The 18,126-nt window shown below is 42.4% G+C and overlaps 1 protein-coding gene across 1 annotated transcript in view; it reads left to right on the forward strand.

Annotated features, from left to right (window-relative positions):
- Positions 1–13,478: 13,478 nt before the first annotated feature.
- TMEM181 (transmembrane protein 181) overlaps positions 13,479–18,126 on the forward strand; it is a 36,851-nt gene continuing 32,203 nt past the window's right edge. Inside the window, exon 1 of the mRNA XM_042017116.1 lies at positions 13,479–13,683. Within this exon, the coding sequence (XP_041873050.1) occupies positions 13,553–13,683 (131 nt within the window). The 5' untranslated portion in view covers positions 13,479–13,552. The remainder of the gene's footprint in view (positions 13,684–18,126) is intronic.

Here is an 18,126-nt window from a genome sequence, read left to right on the forward strand (position 1 = left end):
AGATAGAGGAGGCATGAAAGGAAGCAACCAGGTCTGGGGAGGCAGTTTGTTGCAGGGAGGTGACTGCTGAGACATGCTTGCCTGGAAATAGCAGGTGATGCAAATGCAAAATTTATCGATTAACAGGGGCTGCAGTAGACAAATTAAAATGTAGACCTTTAGGAAAATACCCTAGGAAGGGTCCTATGATTGTTTTCTTGCCTTGTAGAGGGACTAACAGCTTTTAGTTATTCTTTTTTATATATGATTGTGGTTGTTGTTGATAATAGTACAATCTTGTTTTTGTTACTTGAATGAACACAAGGGTGATTTGTGCCCATTGCTGCCTGTTGTAGAGGTCAGGATGTACAGACACCAAGGGAACAATATTTAATCAGGGGCTTTTAAAAGACAAGCTGGTAATACAGCAACTATACATATAGTTAAGTTTGTATATACAATTTATTAACTACTGGTTAGACCATGAACTTTTTCACTAAGACAAGTTATTGCTGTTGATGTTCTCTCAGCAGCGACATATTCCACTTTATATTGGCATTCATACCAAAATAACTATCAATAATAAAATAGCAATCTTTACTTACTGCTAATTTTTTCACAAGCAGCTCAGCTTTCATTATGCAATTTTAATGGGATAGGAAGGTAAGTAATTACTTAATTGTGAGAGAGTTGTACAAGATCAGAAAAAAAAAACCTGGAGCACTTCATACCAATCACAATTCATCTCAGACCTTTCATCTTGCTCCTATCCATTATGGATGTCTGTTGCATATCCTGGTTTTCTGTTCTGTTTAAAACTGTCAGATTTCAAATCTTTGTTAGATCAAAGGGAAATCTATTCATCTTGGGGAGTGTTTTGCTTTGTTGCATCTCCTGATACTTCTATCCTTTCCAGCCGTTCCACATTTTCTTCCATTTATCACTTCCCCATGGCTAGAGGAGGAAAGTTAGATTTGAACTCCAGGAAGTAACATTCCTTTGTTCTCCTTCTTTCTCATTGCTCTCTGTGGTGATAGTCCTCTCTCTTAAAAAAAGAGCTTAGTCGTCCCCTTTGTTGCACAGTTTTTGTGAGATTAATTTCTTCCTTTTTCTTCCAAAGCCATTTAGCTATTTTTTACTCTTTTTGTAATCTGAAAGAATGTTTATTTTAGTGAAGAGTCTGTATAAGGCAGTTATAGCCAAAGGAAGATGCTAAAAATTATTTAAACATCACAGAGTTTTCTAATTGCTTCATGCAGAGGCAGCCAAATGCAGAGTCTCATCTGTAGAAGTCATGTAGCTGTGATTTGACTTTTAAGTGACTTCTCTGTCTCATTTATGGTTTTTCTAATGAGGGAAGCATCCTTATTTTCATCAGATCTATGAACATACCTTAGGATTTTTGTCCCTGAGCTGATGTGACAGGTAGTGTCATCTGAGGTGGCAAACAACACATGTTGTCATTTGTAGTTTGTAAATAAACTTCAAGCTTGTTGCATCGTTCTAACAGGGTTTATTTGTTTGGCTTAGAGAGTTTCTGAAACCAAGATTCCAGTTTTATTCATAAATCCACTGCTAGTATTGCTATTTCTATGATACTAATAATTTTACCTGAAGTTTAAACAATATACAGGTTTTAGTAGATTCGTGTCAACAGAACACAAGTGTAAAAAGAGAGAAGACATCTTTCTAAAACCCATCGCAGATACATAATTCACACTGGAAGTTCTGCTATGAACTTCAGAAGTTCCCAATGCTGATAGTGTCCCTCAGGCCATAAACTGAGAGAGCATCATCTGGAGAACTGCCAGAATCCACAATTAGATTCCACTTTGGAGATTATGGAAAACTCAAGCAAGAGTAAAATGTCACAGACTGAGTATCATCAGAAGTACTGCAGTTTGTGCATGACAAAGAAGTTCTCCAAAGAGCAAGGCAGTAGAACTGAGAAAGAAGTTTCTGGGAAGTCAGGGAAGATGTCATGGGATAGGAGACCAGTAGCATATGAGTCAGAATGTCAAGTAAGGACAAAACAACTTCATGAGTGGATGCACAAGCATAAATCACTAGTATTCAGGTATATCAATGCAAAATCCGCAATGATGGTCATCCATGACATCATCACTAGAAAGACAGTGGCCGTGGAAGCTTTTTTACTGTGTGAATATTAAATGTGAAAATAATCAAAATACAGTGTTAGATGGTGAGAATGATGGCCTAAAATCTAAATATTCTGAAATAGAAAATGTTGCATACTAAGAGCAATTTTATTTATTCAAAGGTAATACAAATTAACAATCTCATAGAAAGATTGCTGGCATCGCTGAAGTTATAAGCAAGCCAATGAAGAAAAGATCCTAGATGTGCATCTGGATAGTTCTGAAAGATTAAAACATGGAATTCATGAAGATAAATCAATATTTATCATGTGCCAAAAGCTGTTGCATTAATCTACTATGTGGAGACTCCTGAGTGCAATGCACAAAGTTCAAAACAATTTCATCAAAAGAACAGATGATTAAAATTATTTTGACAATTGATGATGTCAAGTGTCTTTAAATTGGATTCTTTTGGAAGAATCTTAGAGTGGCATGCAACTGAGAAGTAATCAGGTGAAGAAATTCAAAGAACAAGATGTACAATGAAATTTGTTCTCAAGATTTTTAAGTTAGGCGATAATTATATGAATGATATATGATAGTATCATACAATGCAACTGACAGCCATGATTTAACTGATTAAGATCACTCATTAGGAGTTAGTAAATAGGACTTCAAAATATCAGGTAAGTGTTAAAACTTTGCTAGGAAAGTTGGAGGGCACAGTGGTGCGAATGAGGCAGATGCTGTTAATCCATTTACTGCTTGACCAATTTCCTCTCTGATGTTGTTGATAAAATATTAAAGTCTGTAAAGTTAGGGAAGAAGAACATAATGATACCAGGAGGAATTGTCTTAGACATGATTCAGCTGCATAGAAACATTATAGCTAGACATCCAAGTAGAAATATAAGATGTTTTCAAGGACCAACAGAAAGAATGGAGTTGGAAAGTGCTTGGGAAAGGACATCAGAGGAGTTTCCTAGGAAAAATACAAATTGTTGTACAACACAGAGAGATTAAGGATTCCGTGTGTATTCCCTAGGCACTGGCAACATTGGATTGTTACAAGTGTGATTCCTGCTGATATCATTGTCTCTGTAACTAAAGAATCAATTTAATCCAAAGAAGGAAGAGCTAAGTGATAACTGAGTGTTGTCATCATCAGGCCATTAGCACTAAACAAATGAAGCTGCAAAATTCATGGAATGTTTGATATTTCCAAAAGATGGCAGAAAAAAGAGAAAGGTTCAGATTGATGCAACAGAGGGTGCAAAGAATTTGTTCATTTCAAGAACAGAACAGTGCAGCAATAGAAAAAGGATTTTAATCCCATCAGCATCCCAATCCTCATTCAATTTGTGTCAGAAGAGACTAAATTTGTGTGATAAATTTCCCATGTTGTGATCAGTAATCAGTAATTTGAAAAACCTCAGACTTCCTAAATTCTCTTCTGAAAATCTGGTGGACTTCTTTTCATGCAGTCTGTGCTTCAAGTAATGGGTACAAAACGGCCACAGTTACCACTGAGGACATTTTTGTGCTTGAGCTTAGCCTGGGATGCAGCGATTTTATATGTAAGCCAGAATATCTGATGATTGAAGCACAAGCCTGGACAAGATTCACAGGCATCCATGAAGTCAAATGCTCCCCTGAGGCTGATTTTTGTGGATCTGAAACAAGCCTACATGTCTTGCTGGGAGTGAGGGAAAATTGGGAGGCAGAAAACTCATGCAGGTGTAGCACCAAGAACTGGTGAGTTCATCAGATGTCTTTGAAACATACGTGAGGTAAAATCCAATGATGGGCAATACTTGGTGTCACTTGGTTTCTTGTACTAGCCGTTCTTCCAAAATGGGTGGAGTAGGTCCCGGCTGTCTGTGGGCATGCGCTGTGTCCAGTTACACTGGGATTTGGAGGCAGTTCCCGCAGGGCAAACCTCTCGCTCGATCCTGTAAGGCGTGGCCAAGCAACTGGCGCCCAGAAGAATGTGGACAGGGAGTGGATGTTTGGATCCTCCCCACCATGGCTGCCCGTCACATTTATTGTCAAGTGTGTTGTCTGTAGTCACTGTACATGTCCAAATCGGCAGTGCCTCTCCTTGAACAAAGAGGTGTAAACTGCAGCCCTCTGCAGGTGCAAGCTGCAACTCTTGGCCTAACAGAAGACTAAAAGAAATATTGAATAACATCATTTCATTGGGATTTGTAAACAATACAGGTGAATTATATTTGAAATAGAATCTTACAAGTGCTTTATAGTTTGTAAATATGTTAAGGTAAAATACTGTATTGTCTATTTAGGATGCTTTTAAGCAGTAAATGTATATAATTCTTATTATAGAAATTACCAATTTTTTACTGAAAAATATGTAAAGCTTAAATGTTAGAGTGCAAAAAATATGTTGCTAACAGACAGAACACCATTTTTTAAAGCTTAATTGTTACTTTGAAGCTACCAAAGGCTGTAGGATCTAAAAAAAAAAAAAAATCTGGCAACACAGATGTCTTCAGAAGTATTATTAAAGTTAGCTTCTTCAAATGACACCAGCATTTGAATTTTCTGACCTTGGTTCATTGACTCTGTGAGCTGAATGGCAGTCCCAGGAGCTTTACACGCAGCAAGCTCACGAAGTTAGCTGGATATTTCCCCCAGGTGCTCCCTCACAATGACTTTTCTAATGCAGTGACACAGAGAAGCCCTATAACTACAGTTATCTATGCTTGACTCAGAGTGACTGAATAAGCCAGCTTTTCAGCTCCACAGTGTTGCATTCTAATAGCTTCCCTTTTATTGCCTTGTTCTTTATTTCCCTTGATGTATTCATCGAGCCAATTAAAAAGAAAAAAGAAATCAAAATAAAACCAACTTCAACACAACACTTCAGCTTTCCAGCTATGTTACACAGAGCATACCAGACAGCCTCAAAGGAATTTGATCTATTGGTGATGGTAAGTGTGGAGGGGGTGGTGAGGGTGGGCAGGGGCTTTTCAGGACACCACATCAAGAATGAACGGGAAACATCCCCAAAGCAAACACCAGTACCTGAGGGGCACCTGTGGTAGGAATAGGAAGGCAGGACAGTTCACCCAAATTCACTGGGCCTCCATGAATTCACTGAGAGGGGGACTCTCCTGTGGAGCAGGTGATGGAAAGAGATACAGACTGAAGCAGTAGAGATTGAATACAATCTTTGGAAAGCCAGAGATCAGAGAGCTGCAGGCTGCAGCAGTGTCTTATAGTATGTCACAAAAATAAAGTGACACAGATCCTTGCTGCAACAGAAGTCACATGGGACTGCATAGCAGTGGGTTTCAGCAAACTAACAGGAGGAATACTCATTGTAATTCCCTGAGGGACCAGACAGTACACCCACAGGCAGCCAGGAAAGACAGCTTGGATCAAAGAATTCTGAGTCTTGAGAGCAGTGCTGAGATGTGAGAAAGTAAACTGTGTTGTGTCGGATTGCTCGTGGTACAGATGCAACAAGGAGTACCCAGGACATGGATTTGGTATAAACTGGGATCCAAAGAACTGTAATTTCAATAATTCTCAGCTCTCTCTTGTGGACAGCAGTGACTGGATGGAATCCTACTATAGCTTGAAACATACTGCACAGCCCCCAAATTAAATGCATCTAAAGAAATTCCTTTCTCACATAAGAAGGTGTCTTGGCAAAAAGTACACTGAGGCATTAGGCAGGGTGTCAAGAGATTCAAAGTTCTGGAGCCAATTCTGCAGTTTTAGCTCTAAAGAAAAACATCTCTCTCCAAAGTACAGGAGGTACAAAGTACATGAGCTAACTTTAAGAAAAAATGTGGGAGTCTACCAGCTATACTTTATCACCCTGAGTGATGCAAGATGGTATCACATACTACTTACTGTGGGAGAACATATTGCTAGACTTGAGCACAGTTAACACCTTCCTTCCTCTTCTGCTCAAATACATGGGTGAATCAAGCACAAAATTAAGTGTCCTGCCAAACTATTCCTCAGTATAGTTAATGACTTGCAGTAGTAACCAGAACTGATCTAGGTCAGTTCATCCTGTTTCACTCTTTCTTTGAAGGGTTGAGACTGGACTAGTTTGTCATCAAGAGTGGCATAGAGCAGGCTGAAGAGAATTCCAGCCAACTGGTGGGCAGTTTTAATGTACTTTATACAGTCTGATACATTCTAGGAGCCTGAAAGATGCTTAGCTAACAATATTTGGAAAAAGAAAATAGGCAGCAGAAAGTAGACCAGCCATGCAGGTAAAGTAATAAAAAGGATTATATTGGAGTCAGTTAAAGTCTGGAACATAAGCATGTAAACCATGAGAAAGTAGTTTTAGGTGGTATGTTATTCTGGAGGGAAAAAAAGAGTTCTTGTCCCACTGTGTCCTTTGACACTATTGTTTGAGGTTATTACCTCAATTTGTAGATAAAATTTAATTCACAGGGCATATGATGAAATAGTGCCTGGGATTTCAATAAAGAAATTGGCAATAGCTCCTGTGAATGAGGTGGGCTTTAAATGGATTGTGAATGAACCAAAATAGCCTGCGATGTCGAATCCTCACTGAGTGGAGTGTTTCTGGTGGGATTTTGCAGAGACAAGCACTAGATCTGACAGTGAAGAGGGCTCAAAAGCAAATACAGGACTGTGGTTGATCAAATCTATACATGGCATAAAGCTGCCAGAAAGGACAAGGCAGTGAAACATTACTGACAAAATGCATTTTTAATGCTGGCAAATGTAAAGCTATGCATTTAGGAGCAAGGAATGTGGCCATGTCTTCAAAATCAGTAATACAGTTCTTAGAGCTCCAGGACTGATTTGGAGGTACAGGTTAGAGCAGGCATCTCAGTAGGGGATATTAGCAATCCTGAGATCTTCCTGCAAAAAGAGCTAGTACAATCCTCAGACTGGTAAGTAGGGCAGTGGTAGGAGGGAATTGATTTCACCTGGTAAAATATTGGGTCTTCTTCTGCTGGCCAGGCTTCTAAGCTGTCTTGGAAGAAGGGAGAGTGTTGAAAAACTATAAAGTTCAAAAACTGAAGAAAATGCCTCACAGCAAGAGATTTGTCTGCTTATCTTATTTCAGAGAAAAGCATAATTAAGTAATTCTCACTATCTTAAAAAACTTAAATGAATTAAAATACCGGTATCAAAAGGCACTTTAATTTAGCAGGAAAAGGCACAACAAGCAGTAATGTCTGGGGGCTGAAGCCAAGTACAAAAAGAAGCAAGACACACTTAATGATGAAAATGATTAACATTGGAACAAGCCCAAAGAACTCGTGGATTCTCCATTCCGTGAAGTGTTCCAAAGAAGGCTGCTTCAGTTAGATGAATTTGGTTTCATACAGAGGTAAATGTGTGAAACATGCAATGACCAAAGGCAAATTGTCTCCAGAGGAATAGGCAAGGTCTTGGTTTTCCCATCAGCCAGATGATGACCTGGCTGGAGGACACTCCTGCTCTTTCACCATCTGCATGTGCCCAGTTTTCTTTCTTTCCTACAAGGGGAGGAGAAGTGAGGGCCTGAGGATGAGGAGTCCCTGTCTCTTGTGGGCTCATGATTTAGCCACACCTGTTCCCAGGCCTGGGAGTTTAGAAATATGCCCAAGTCCTGCAAATTAGCTGTAGTCTCAAATGGCTGAGTGGGAGACCCATTTGTTGGTTTGCACAACAAACAGCTAATTCATTCCAGTGGGCTGCAAACACACGCTGAAAACCCTGTAATTTCCAAATTTTTCTATTACTTTGTAAAAAAAAAATTCATATGCTATTTATAACTGGGTATTCATCTTTGTAGTTCAGAGCAGAAATGACTGACTGGAGAAAGGAGACTCCCAAGCACAGAACAAGGCCCTCCCCTGGAGATGCTGCATGATTCTAGTTAGATCTAGCAGTACCTAGAGGGTCTCACCATTCATTAATGTGTGACTGCATATGTAGACAATAAGCAGCTTCTAAAAGGAGAGAAGTTTTCCAGAATATCTCTCACTTTTCACTATTTCCATGTTAGTTTTAATTGCTTCCCTTGAGATGTACAGACAACAGTTCCGAAATGGAAGAATAATAAATAATGGAAAAGTATCATGTAGTCTTCTATCTGAATAACGACCTACTGTATGTGGAGCTGGTACCCAGGTGCTGGCAGGGGGAGCTGCAGGGATGGTTTCTGTGGGAAGAGGCCGGCGCTGCCCTGCATTGGGCCAGGATGGTTTCAGGCAGCTTCAAATTGGACCCAGCACAGGACACAGCTGAGTGCATGAGCACAGCTGGTGGCACCTCTGTGAAAACAAGATAGGGCACAGGCAGGAGGAGGGGACAAAAAGAGTGAGAAACAGCAGGGCAACACCAAGGTTGGAGGAGGAGGAGGAGGTGCTCCATTGTGGGGCAGGCCTCCCCCCCAGCTTTACTGTTTGTTGCTATCCAAATCAGTGCCCAAACGTTTATCTCAATCGACAATAAATTAAGTTAATTTCCCTGCGTAAAGTCTGGTTTTCCCTCAACAGTAATTGGGAATTGATCTCCCTGTCTTTATCTTACTGATGATCTTTTTTACTCTGGTCCTTTTTATTTTCTCCCCTATCTAGCTGGTTTCAGGGAAGGGAGTGGGAGTGAGCAAGCAATTGGGTGGGAGTTTTACTGCTCATCCAGGGTCAGCCCACCACATATTTTTAGTCTGAGATTATAGAATTTGCATGATTATTAGTCAATCTTAATTATTCTTGAGAGATAAGACTGTATCTCACAAGAGACATGAATTTCAAAGGAAGAGTAATAGGCATCTCAAAATCAAAACAAAGGTGTTCTGCCTAAAATAGGCATAGTAAAACTGGCAGGATATGGCATTACATGTATTTTCTCAAACATTATGAAACTTTTTAGAAAAATATATCTGTGTAGTTTGAACATTGCGTTTAAATTTTTCTCTGAAGTACACTTGCAGCAATACACTGTGTGAGAACCGGAAAGATGGTGATCTATTTAGTGGACTGAGGTAACTAAAATACAAGTTAAAGCTCCAGCTAAAAATATGCAGTTGGTCTAAAGTCTTCACTAGTTGTTATCTAGATATCACAAGTTTTTGAGTTTTTATTTCCCTTAGAAGTATTCCTTTTAATACCAGTGGGATATTTAAGTTAATAAATGCCACTGGTAATTATTATTCCAAATGTAGTTGACATTTGAAAGCAAATAATCGCAGTGAAACACCATATAAAATGTTAATTTATATATAGGACAGGCAATCTAGTTATGCTCCCAATTAGGGCATTTCAATCTTCCCATTGCCCTCAACGTGACAGTCGAGAGAAGAGCAACCCAGCTCTTCTCACAGAGTGTGAATCAGGTGTGATCAGCGTTCCTCTTTGTCTTCCTTGAAATCACCTCACAAGAGATTCTTCTTCAATTTTGATCAAAAGAGATTTTAAATCTTATTTTATTTTATTGTCCTCACATCTCTTCAAAGCAGGATAGACACAGGGAAGATTTATCTTCAAAGATACAGGGAGAGAGTGATGAGTCTTTCTTGCTGCTGCTGTGAGGGTCAGGACTGCCAGCTGCAGCCAACTGTGTAGAGCTTTATTCCTCCCAGCGATGACAACAGCAGCTGTGGCTCCAAAGCCCCTGTCAGCTCAGAGATGATTTGTTATGGGTGATCTGTCACGGGCTGTCCCAGCTGTGCTTCTGTGCCGCCTCTTCAAATAAATGAGAAGCTTTGCATCACAGTGAACACCGCCCTCCTGCCGAGCAACATCACCTTTCTCTCCCCAGCACGCTGCTGTGATCCTCTACGTGCACAGCAAGGGCTACGTGACAACAGTCTAGTCACGTCACTGTCACGTCTCTGGTTAGCTGTGACAAAGCAGTTTTCTGGCAGGAGAAGGCAGTCAAGCCATGATGGCCTGAGGCAAGGCAAGGGTTATTCTCTTCCAGAGTTAAGGCAGCAGTGAATAACAGGGCAGGTGGACCAAACTCACAAGGTTTCTGTGGGGCTCAGCACAGTTTCTACTCTGTAGTTTGGTGATACTCAGTGACAACTCCTGTATGTGGCGAGACTCAGGGGCATAAATGAAGCTGTGTAACAGCAGCACAGGCTCTCTTATCTTGGCAGTCAGTGCAGACGTGTGCTTATTTCTGTGTTACCTGATGTACCCATCTTTAATTCCACTTGGAAGGAAAAAGGCAGTTGCTGCTTTCAGCCAGCAGCTGCCACTACTGCTTTTCTCTGTCTCAAAACAGTTTTGAGGGAGAAAGTGTTTGTTAAGCAGCTGGACTTCTGTTTGTTTGAGGGGTTTATTCCTTTGCAGGAATAAAAAGCGGGGGGGAAGGGGACTTGAGTTGGCAGCATTTACTCCTTTAGCTTCTCAGCACCTTTTATGTGGATTGCTAAGCTTTGTATTTAACTACTATCACAATATAATACATGTGGCTGATGCTGCAAAAGGCTCACTATACACAGGAGGAGAACCAGGAAGAAAAATGAGGAGGGGGACTTCTGTTAAGCCCAACCCTCAAAAATAAACTCTGTCCAGGTTACATGATACAATGCAGTGCAGATGTTGAGTTTGATCACATCTTAGTCTTAGACTCTTGGGGCTTTTCTCTCCCTCGTGAAGTCCAGAAGCACTCAGGGGATGAATTGAGTTCCAGATGCTTAAATTCTAACTGAGATTTGTAAGACTCTCAGTAGTACTTTAAATTGGTTTGTTCTTAGATGTGGTTTGATTCTGCCTCTCTTTTATCATGTGCTGTGAAAATCAGCAAAATCAGGCTGACACAGAAGGTGCTGTGCTTAGATAGATGAGCTGGAGTACCCTAAAATGAGTGCGGTAAGTCATGCCCCAGTGCAAGTTATCTGTTGGTTACTCTTGCACCTTGTTCACAAAGCTGTCTGTGAAAACTTGGCTTCCCTTTGCTTCTACTTACGTTGCGCTTCCTGCAGAACCAAACACGTTTCTGTGCCAGCCCAGTCTGTGCTGTGACTGCACTGGACAGGCAAGACGGACACCTGATACTGGGAGAAGTGTGATCTGTTAGGTCTGCAGGGCTGGGGGTAAGTGAGCAGCAAGCTGAAATGTTTCATTCATCAGGTTTTCACAAAAGAAAATAGGTTGGCAGTTTTAATAGAAGTGTCTGTTCAATATTAAAAATATGTTTTAATGCTTTTCTCATTTACAATAATAAGGAAACCTGAAATTTCTTTGACAAAAAAGTTTGAATGCAAGCTACGTTTTTTCCCCCTTAGAAATGTTACCTAGGAATTACATACAGCCCCTGAGTATTTCTTGTTTTGTCAATGTATTGAAGTGTTTTGGATACTCAAAATGCATTCTTGACCTTCTTAGAGTCTTCTGAGTGTTTAATATGGACCACAGCGGCAATATACAGTTGCTGAACATTTCTTCCCACAAGCTTTGCTATTCACAAGCCTAATTTTAATCCTGTAATATCTGGTATTTGTTACTTGAAACACTCTCTGGCTTTTTTGATAGCAGAAGTTGGTGGGTTAATATGTGGTCAGTGCTAACACCATCTCTGTGAGTAACCTGCAAGCCTGACTGGCAGCCTTCCACAGAAGGTGTGGAACCCTCTCATGGCATTCAAGGTGAAGTGAGACAGACACCATTGGAAGCCAGACTGGATAATGTTCAGCACAACAAAGAGGGAACCACATTGCATCTCTGGAATGGTGCTGCTCTGGGCCCTCAAAAAACCAACTAACCAACCAGCAAACCAACCAAAAAAAAAAAAAAAAAATAGGGGTGTTTTTGGTTGGTTGATTGGTTTGGGGTTTTTTTGAGAAATAAATGCAATAGAGGTCACTTAGTAGTAAGTAAATAGTAATTGGCTTTTAATCTTCCATTTTTTATTACTTTTCCACGCTGTCTGCATAATTCCCAGCAGTGAACACATTTTTACTCAGCTGAAGCCTTAAATGTTTTATTTCTTCCTTTTGGTAAAATATTTAAAGATCCCATTGATAATTCCCACCTCTTAGCCTGAGTGCTGGAAGCAGCACATTAATCACACATAACAAAGAATTTTAATTCTTGCTTCGAGGGAAAACATGGCTAAATCTTGATCCCTAATGAAATGTGTCCCGTGAAATAAACCATTCCAGGAAAATCCTACACGGCTACGTCAGCCGCGTGTGTGGTAGCAAGCAGGGTGCTGGCATGTTGTAACAGTCACAGAAGCACAGGGCACCTGCCGAGCCTGTCCCAGGGTTTCAAAGCAGCCATTCAGGAGCTGGTCAGGCTCTACCCTTGAGCTCTTTGCTCCTCAGCAACAGTCCTGAGGTTGTTAGAACCTTTGTCTCCAGATTAAATGTGCATATGGCTTTTATCCCGCTGCTATGTCTTCTCAAGCTTAGAAATATTCACAGGTAGGAAATAGGAATTCTTGGTCAGAGATGAACCTTCCTCTCCCTTTCTCCGCCACCTGCTGGGGAAGACAAATTGTCTGTCCCTCTCCCACTGCACCACCAGGAGTAACCTCTTGCCAGCACATATTTGTGAGAGATTAGTTTAAGCAAAAATGCATGTTCCAGTCTTAGTATGTGATAAAATACAGACTAAGGGCAAAGCTGGGAAATAACTCAGCCCAGCTTCCTCAAAGTCAACAGGGAAGATATTTACATGGGAGGAGCAGTACAGAAGACTTCTATATTTATACCTACTGGACACAATTATTGCATATCAATAGTACCGGGGTTTTTGCTTTTAATATGGATAGCACTGCCGTTAATTAGTGGAAATTAAGGGTTCAATTGATAGAATAATTTAAACGGGTTTAAATGTGAATTTGTTTATGAAGGAAAGTTCAATATGAATGAAGCTAACAGGGCGCTCTGCAAACTGATTAGAGTTCAGTTCAGATTTTCTACATTTAGGCAATGTAAACAGCGTCATTCTTAGTTTTGAACCATTTACAGTGTCGTGACCATGAAAAGTGGATTTAGCATAGGATTTGTTTGACATATGTGCTACGTTAAAGAAAAGAGACAATAAATAAAACATTTATTTTACATAGAGCTGGTATGCTTTTGAGAACAAATCAGTTTTATTAAAAAAAAAAAAAAAGAGATGTTTTCGGCAGAGGTAGTGCATACTCTTCGCTTACTTCCCGGCACCGGCCGCCCCTCTCCGTGGTGCTGAAGCGGCTCCCGCCGCCCCCGAGGGCGCGCCCTGCATCCACCGCCCCTGCATCCACCGCCCCTGCATCTCCCGCTGCTACATCCCCCATTCTTGCATCCTTCGTCCCTGCATCTCCCGCCCCTGCATCCGTGGCCCCTGCGTTCGCCCCCTTTCATCCCCCTTCCCTGCATCCCCCGCTCCTGCATCCGCTCCCCCCCCGCATCCGCCGCCGCCGCTGCGGCTCCAGCACCGCCCCCACCCCGCGGCCGCGCAGCGCCGGGCGGGCTCCGGCGGGGCTCCATGGCGGAGCGCGGGGCCTGAGGCGGCGGCGTGGGCGGCATGGAGGCGGATTTCGCCGCCTTCGGGAGCCCGCTGTGCGGCGAGGTCAAGCGCTTCTGCAGGCGGGTGCGGGAGACCTACCGGGAGATCCAGGAGGACCTCACGCCCTACAAGGATGATCGCTACTACCGGTACTGCCGGGCGCGGCTCCGGCCGGGATCAGGGGCCGGCTCGGGGGGCGAGCGAGGGGTTGGGTGCCGGACATCGCACGAGGAGCGGCCGCCCGGCCCCGGGGCTGCTCCAGGCGAGCCCCGGATCCCGCACCCCGGCGCGGAGGGGCCGCCTGCTCCGCCTTGGGGATGTGCTTTGGCAGCGCCTGCCGGTCAGACAGCCCCACGCCTCTCCTCCTGCCCTCACCTATTAACATCTTCACACGGGCAATTTCCATCTGCGTCCCTCTGTGCTACGCCTTTTCCACTATCGTAGCAAGCGAGGGGGTTGCGTTCTAAAAGCAGCCGTGAAACAATCCTGGAACAGGATAGGAAGAGATGACGAAATGAGAGTGGTTAGCAAAGGTTGAAGTCAGAAGGGACAGATACACTGTGTGGGCTACACCCACACTTCTTCTGAGCCTTGCCCTGTCTGCTGTTTCGGTGACTGACCAGTGATGGCTGGAGAGTATGGATGGTTTGAGATTACACAAGGCTAGGAAGGACTCCAAAGGTCTTGGAGGCCTGGGTTATAAATGAAAAGAATTTTTGAATATGAGGAAGGTTCCAAAAAAGTAGACATCAGGAGAAACAGGTGCCAGGAAATATGCAGAGAATGGATGCTGTTCAGCCACACAAATACAAGTTGGGGAACAAACAGTTATATGACATTTTTGTAAAAGAAGGGTATGGAAATTGTAATCTTTTATAAAATAACCTCTTTCAACAATGATATTGTCTTATACATGTGAAGAAGGTAAATAGTTTTGATTGCACAGCAGAAGCACAGTTCATAAGATCTGAGAATTACACCACCTACTTTAGTCAACATTTCAGATCTTAGTGCAAGCTATGTTCAGTTCTGGACACCACACTTCAAGGGCCTGCCAGTGGAAGAGAGGATAAGGACAGGGATATGGATAATCAAAAGTCTAGCAAACATAGCTTTGAGGAAAATTTGGGATTACTCCCCCAAAAGAACAAATATTGAAGTTGGAGGAATAGGAAATTCTGTAAAGAGAAACTTCATGTTCCTATTGGACAAAACATTACAGAGTAATATTAATTGAAGCAATAAAAGTTCTTGTTAGACATCAAGAAAAAAAATCTGTATGGGAAGGATGGCAAAACACTTCAAGAAAGGATTATCCAGAGAGACTCTAGCATTTCCATCATTGGAGGTTTTTAAACACTTTTGACGAACAAATGCCAAGGAAGTCTTAGATATGGCAGATGCTCTCCTAAGACAGAGGGAAAGATGAGGTACCTTGTGAGGTCTCTGCCAGCTCTACTTTACCGTGTGTCTGGGCAGTCTGCTTCTGCACAGTACCCCACCTGTTGTGCTTAAGTCATTTGACTTCAGTATGAGGTCTCTGTTTTTCCCAGTGAAGGGGCAGGTGGTCCATTAGATTGAATTTGTCTCATTGTTTGCAACAGCAAAGACTAGAGTCACAGAGCTTGGAAACACTGCCTGACAGCTTGGCAGTGTCTAACACAATTGCAGTCTTTCCTGGCAAAGCAGTGGCTCATTGCACCTGAGCATGGTGTGAGAAGCCATGGGAGAGGTGATAAGGAGTGATGGAAATGTACCTGTGTGCATCTGGCAGTGTGATGAGGAATTCTGGCACTAGAGTGGAGAAAGAGGGGAGACATTAACTTGTTGAATTAACAAATAAGAGGTCCTGGGAGAGGTATTTGTTCAGCTTTATTTCCAGAAGAAACTTGAGCTCTCCAAGGTAAAATGTTACTAATTCATTTTTATGACCATAAGAGTGTATGGAGGGACTTTCTGCATTGAAAAGAAAAGATGCTACCGGAGTGAATCCAATGAGCTCGCAGAGTTAGTGCTAGATTGCCTTTTCTTCAGTGACAATATTCCAAAGAGGTATCAGCTGCAGGTCATGTAGAATGAAATGGAATAACATTGGACTCTTAGCATGGAAATAATATTTCCTGACTTACAAGTCATGCTAGTAATTCTCTGAATTCCCAAAATCTTAGCCTAAGTGACCTGGTGTAAAGTGAGTTTCTGTTACTGCCAGTGCATACCTGCTGTTCTGGCGAGTGTTTCCCTTCAGCACTATGGATGGATGTAGCAATGGCACCTGGTTTTTAGATTCCTGCTGTGGAGGAGGGTTTCTTGATGCTACCATGCATTCTTCTTACAGCCAACTCTCACTTATGGGAAGGAGAATTAGATGCTTGATCCTCTTGTCCCTCTTTGTTTTACTCAGGATGTTTGGTCACGTTATAAATAAGCACATTCAGGGGTGTAATGGAGAGACTTACTGCTCTGACAGCAGAAGGAATTTTGGAAATTTGACCAAGGAAATGCCGTGTGGCATGTCTTTACTTCAAACCACGGAGGTTCTCTAAAATAATCAGGTTACTAAAAGCAAATAACATCTTGTACTAGACCAAAAAAAAGAAGAGATGGTAAAACCATATAAAAGCATGTGTTTTCCCTTTCACACACTGTATTCACAGATGGGAGGCTATCAACCACTGCCAGCCTTAACTCTCCCCTCCTGCTGATGGAACAAAGCCACTGAGCTATCAGCTGGTGGTTTCCATTGCCCCAATCTAGTTTGTTAAGCAGTAGGGAAAGGGGGGCAGGGCCATGAGTTTACTCATCATCAGTATTTAAAAAGAAAATTGGCTGCTGCAATCTCATTTCTGATTTCTATAAGGACATCCTTCTCTGAGTGCCAACCAGAAAAGACAACACTGGAAAGCTTTGGAGCAGAGCTGATACAGAAATGGAAAACCACCAAGCAGTCAGTCCCCTCTGTGACCCTTGACTCAGGAGAGCTTGCTGTACGCTGTGCTGTACCTGCTTATTCTCCATGAGAGGGGACTCAGTACAAGGGGATGACATAGCTCAGAGATGGCTGATGGGGCTGTTATCCCAAGTAACTGTCCTCTTGTGGCATGCATGGCTGAGTAATTTCTGATTCAGCTCTGAGGCCATCCCAGTTTAGTGACATTTTTTGGTGATGTTTTCCTTTAATGCACAGTGGTCTTGAATATGTGGTCCAGCAACTTTCTGTGAGCAGCCTGTTCTTTGGGCACAGGGCACAACTAAGGTTGGCAGACTCCTTGGCCATCCCAACTTATGTCATTCTCACTCTGCAGAGCCCCAGGGCACTCATTCACACTACAGAGATGGAGGGGGTGTCCACAAGTGAGTTTGCTCTTCCCAATAGCCCAGAACAGTCTGTACCTTGTGCCTCCTGGTGTATTTCCCCATGGGCAAGAGCTACTTCACTCATTCATCTGGGAGAGACTGAGAGATCAGGGCTAGCCATGGCTCAGCACACTGATGAACCCCATCTGTCTAGGTTAGGGGTTCCCTTAGGCAGACATGGCACTGCATGGTGTGCTTGTCAAAGAGACACTGTATTTACAGACTAGTGGGTGTGGTATTAAATAACCTCACTGGTAACCCAAACCCAAGGTTGGGCTGGACTCAGCCCACTGAAGATTAGTCTGTGGTACACCATGTAGTACTTGGAGCAGTAAATAAGCTCAGAGAAGGCAGAGGAAGAAAAAGTGTTACACTCTCCCATGGGTCGTGTGGACTGCCATAAAGCCATCAGATTTATTGCAGCAACTTCAGGACTGCTGTATTTTGTATCTCTGAAAAATTGCTCCAAACAAGCCCCTTGAATGAACAGTTTGTTCATTTGCCTGGTGTCTCCCTCTCCCACTCCAATATGTTCCTTCCTCCTTTAGCATGCCTCCTGGCCAGGATGGCAGGGCAGGGAGAGCTGGTGGAGGGCTGGCAGATGATGACTGCCCCGCTTCTCTAGGCCATTTGGAGTAGATTGCTGACAGGAAAAGAGTTTAGTACCAATGTTACTAAACCACATTTTTATCTCTTTGACATGTTAGCAGTGAGATACCAAAGCTTACCAGAAGACACCAGTCTTCCCAAACAGCTGACCGATGTTTTTCATTGGGAATTTCAAAACTCTATTCACCTAGCTGATGTTGAAGAGTTCACCTTGCTGGAAACACTTTGATAGGAATTGAAGTGCCTACCTGGTAAGAGAGGAGAGATCAGGAGGGTGGCCAAATTGTGGTCTGACATCAGAGTTGCATAACTGCAAGTAACAACATGGCGTTCCTGAAAAATAAATTTCTAGGTTACTGAACACATCCCACCAGCTAATCAGCTTATACAGAGAAGCACAGTGTTGATGCTGAATTTAGTAATAATACCCAGAGACTGAGATAAATGACCTACAATCTGCCCTGCTTTAAACAAGGGATAAATTTTAAATTCCTGTCGTGCAATAATGTCACTGTTGCACACAGGGAACGGCGAAAATCACGACATAAGTCCAGGTCAGATGATATGTCCAAAGTGACCTCGTTTAATCACCCGTACCCTTTATAGCATGGTTTGCAGAAGAGAAGTTA

Source organism: Corvus kubaryi, unplaced genomic scaffold, assembly GCF_017639235.1.
Source record: "Corvus kubaryi isolate FWS band 111438036 unplaced genomic scaffold, C.kubaryi_AGA036_p1.0 split3-73, whole genome shotgun sequence".
Lineage (NCBI taxonomy): Eukaryota > Metazoa > Chordata > Aves > Passeriformes > Corvidae > Corvus > Corvus kubaryi.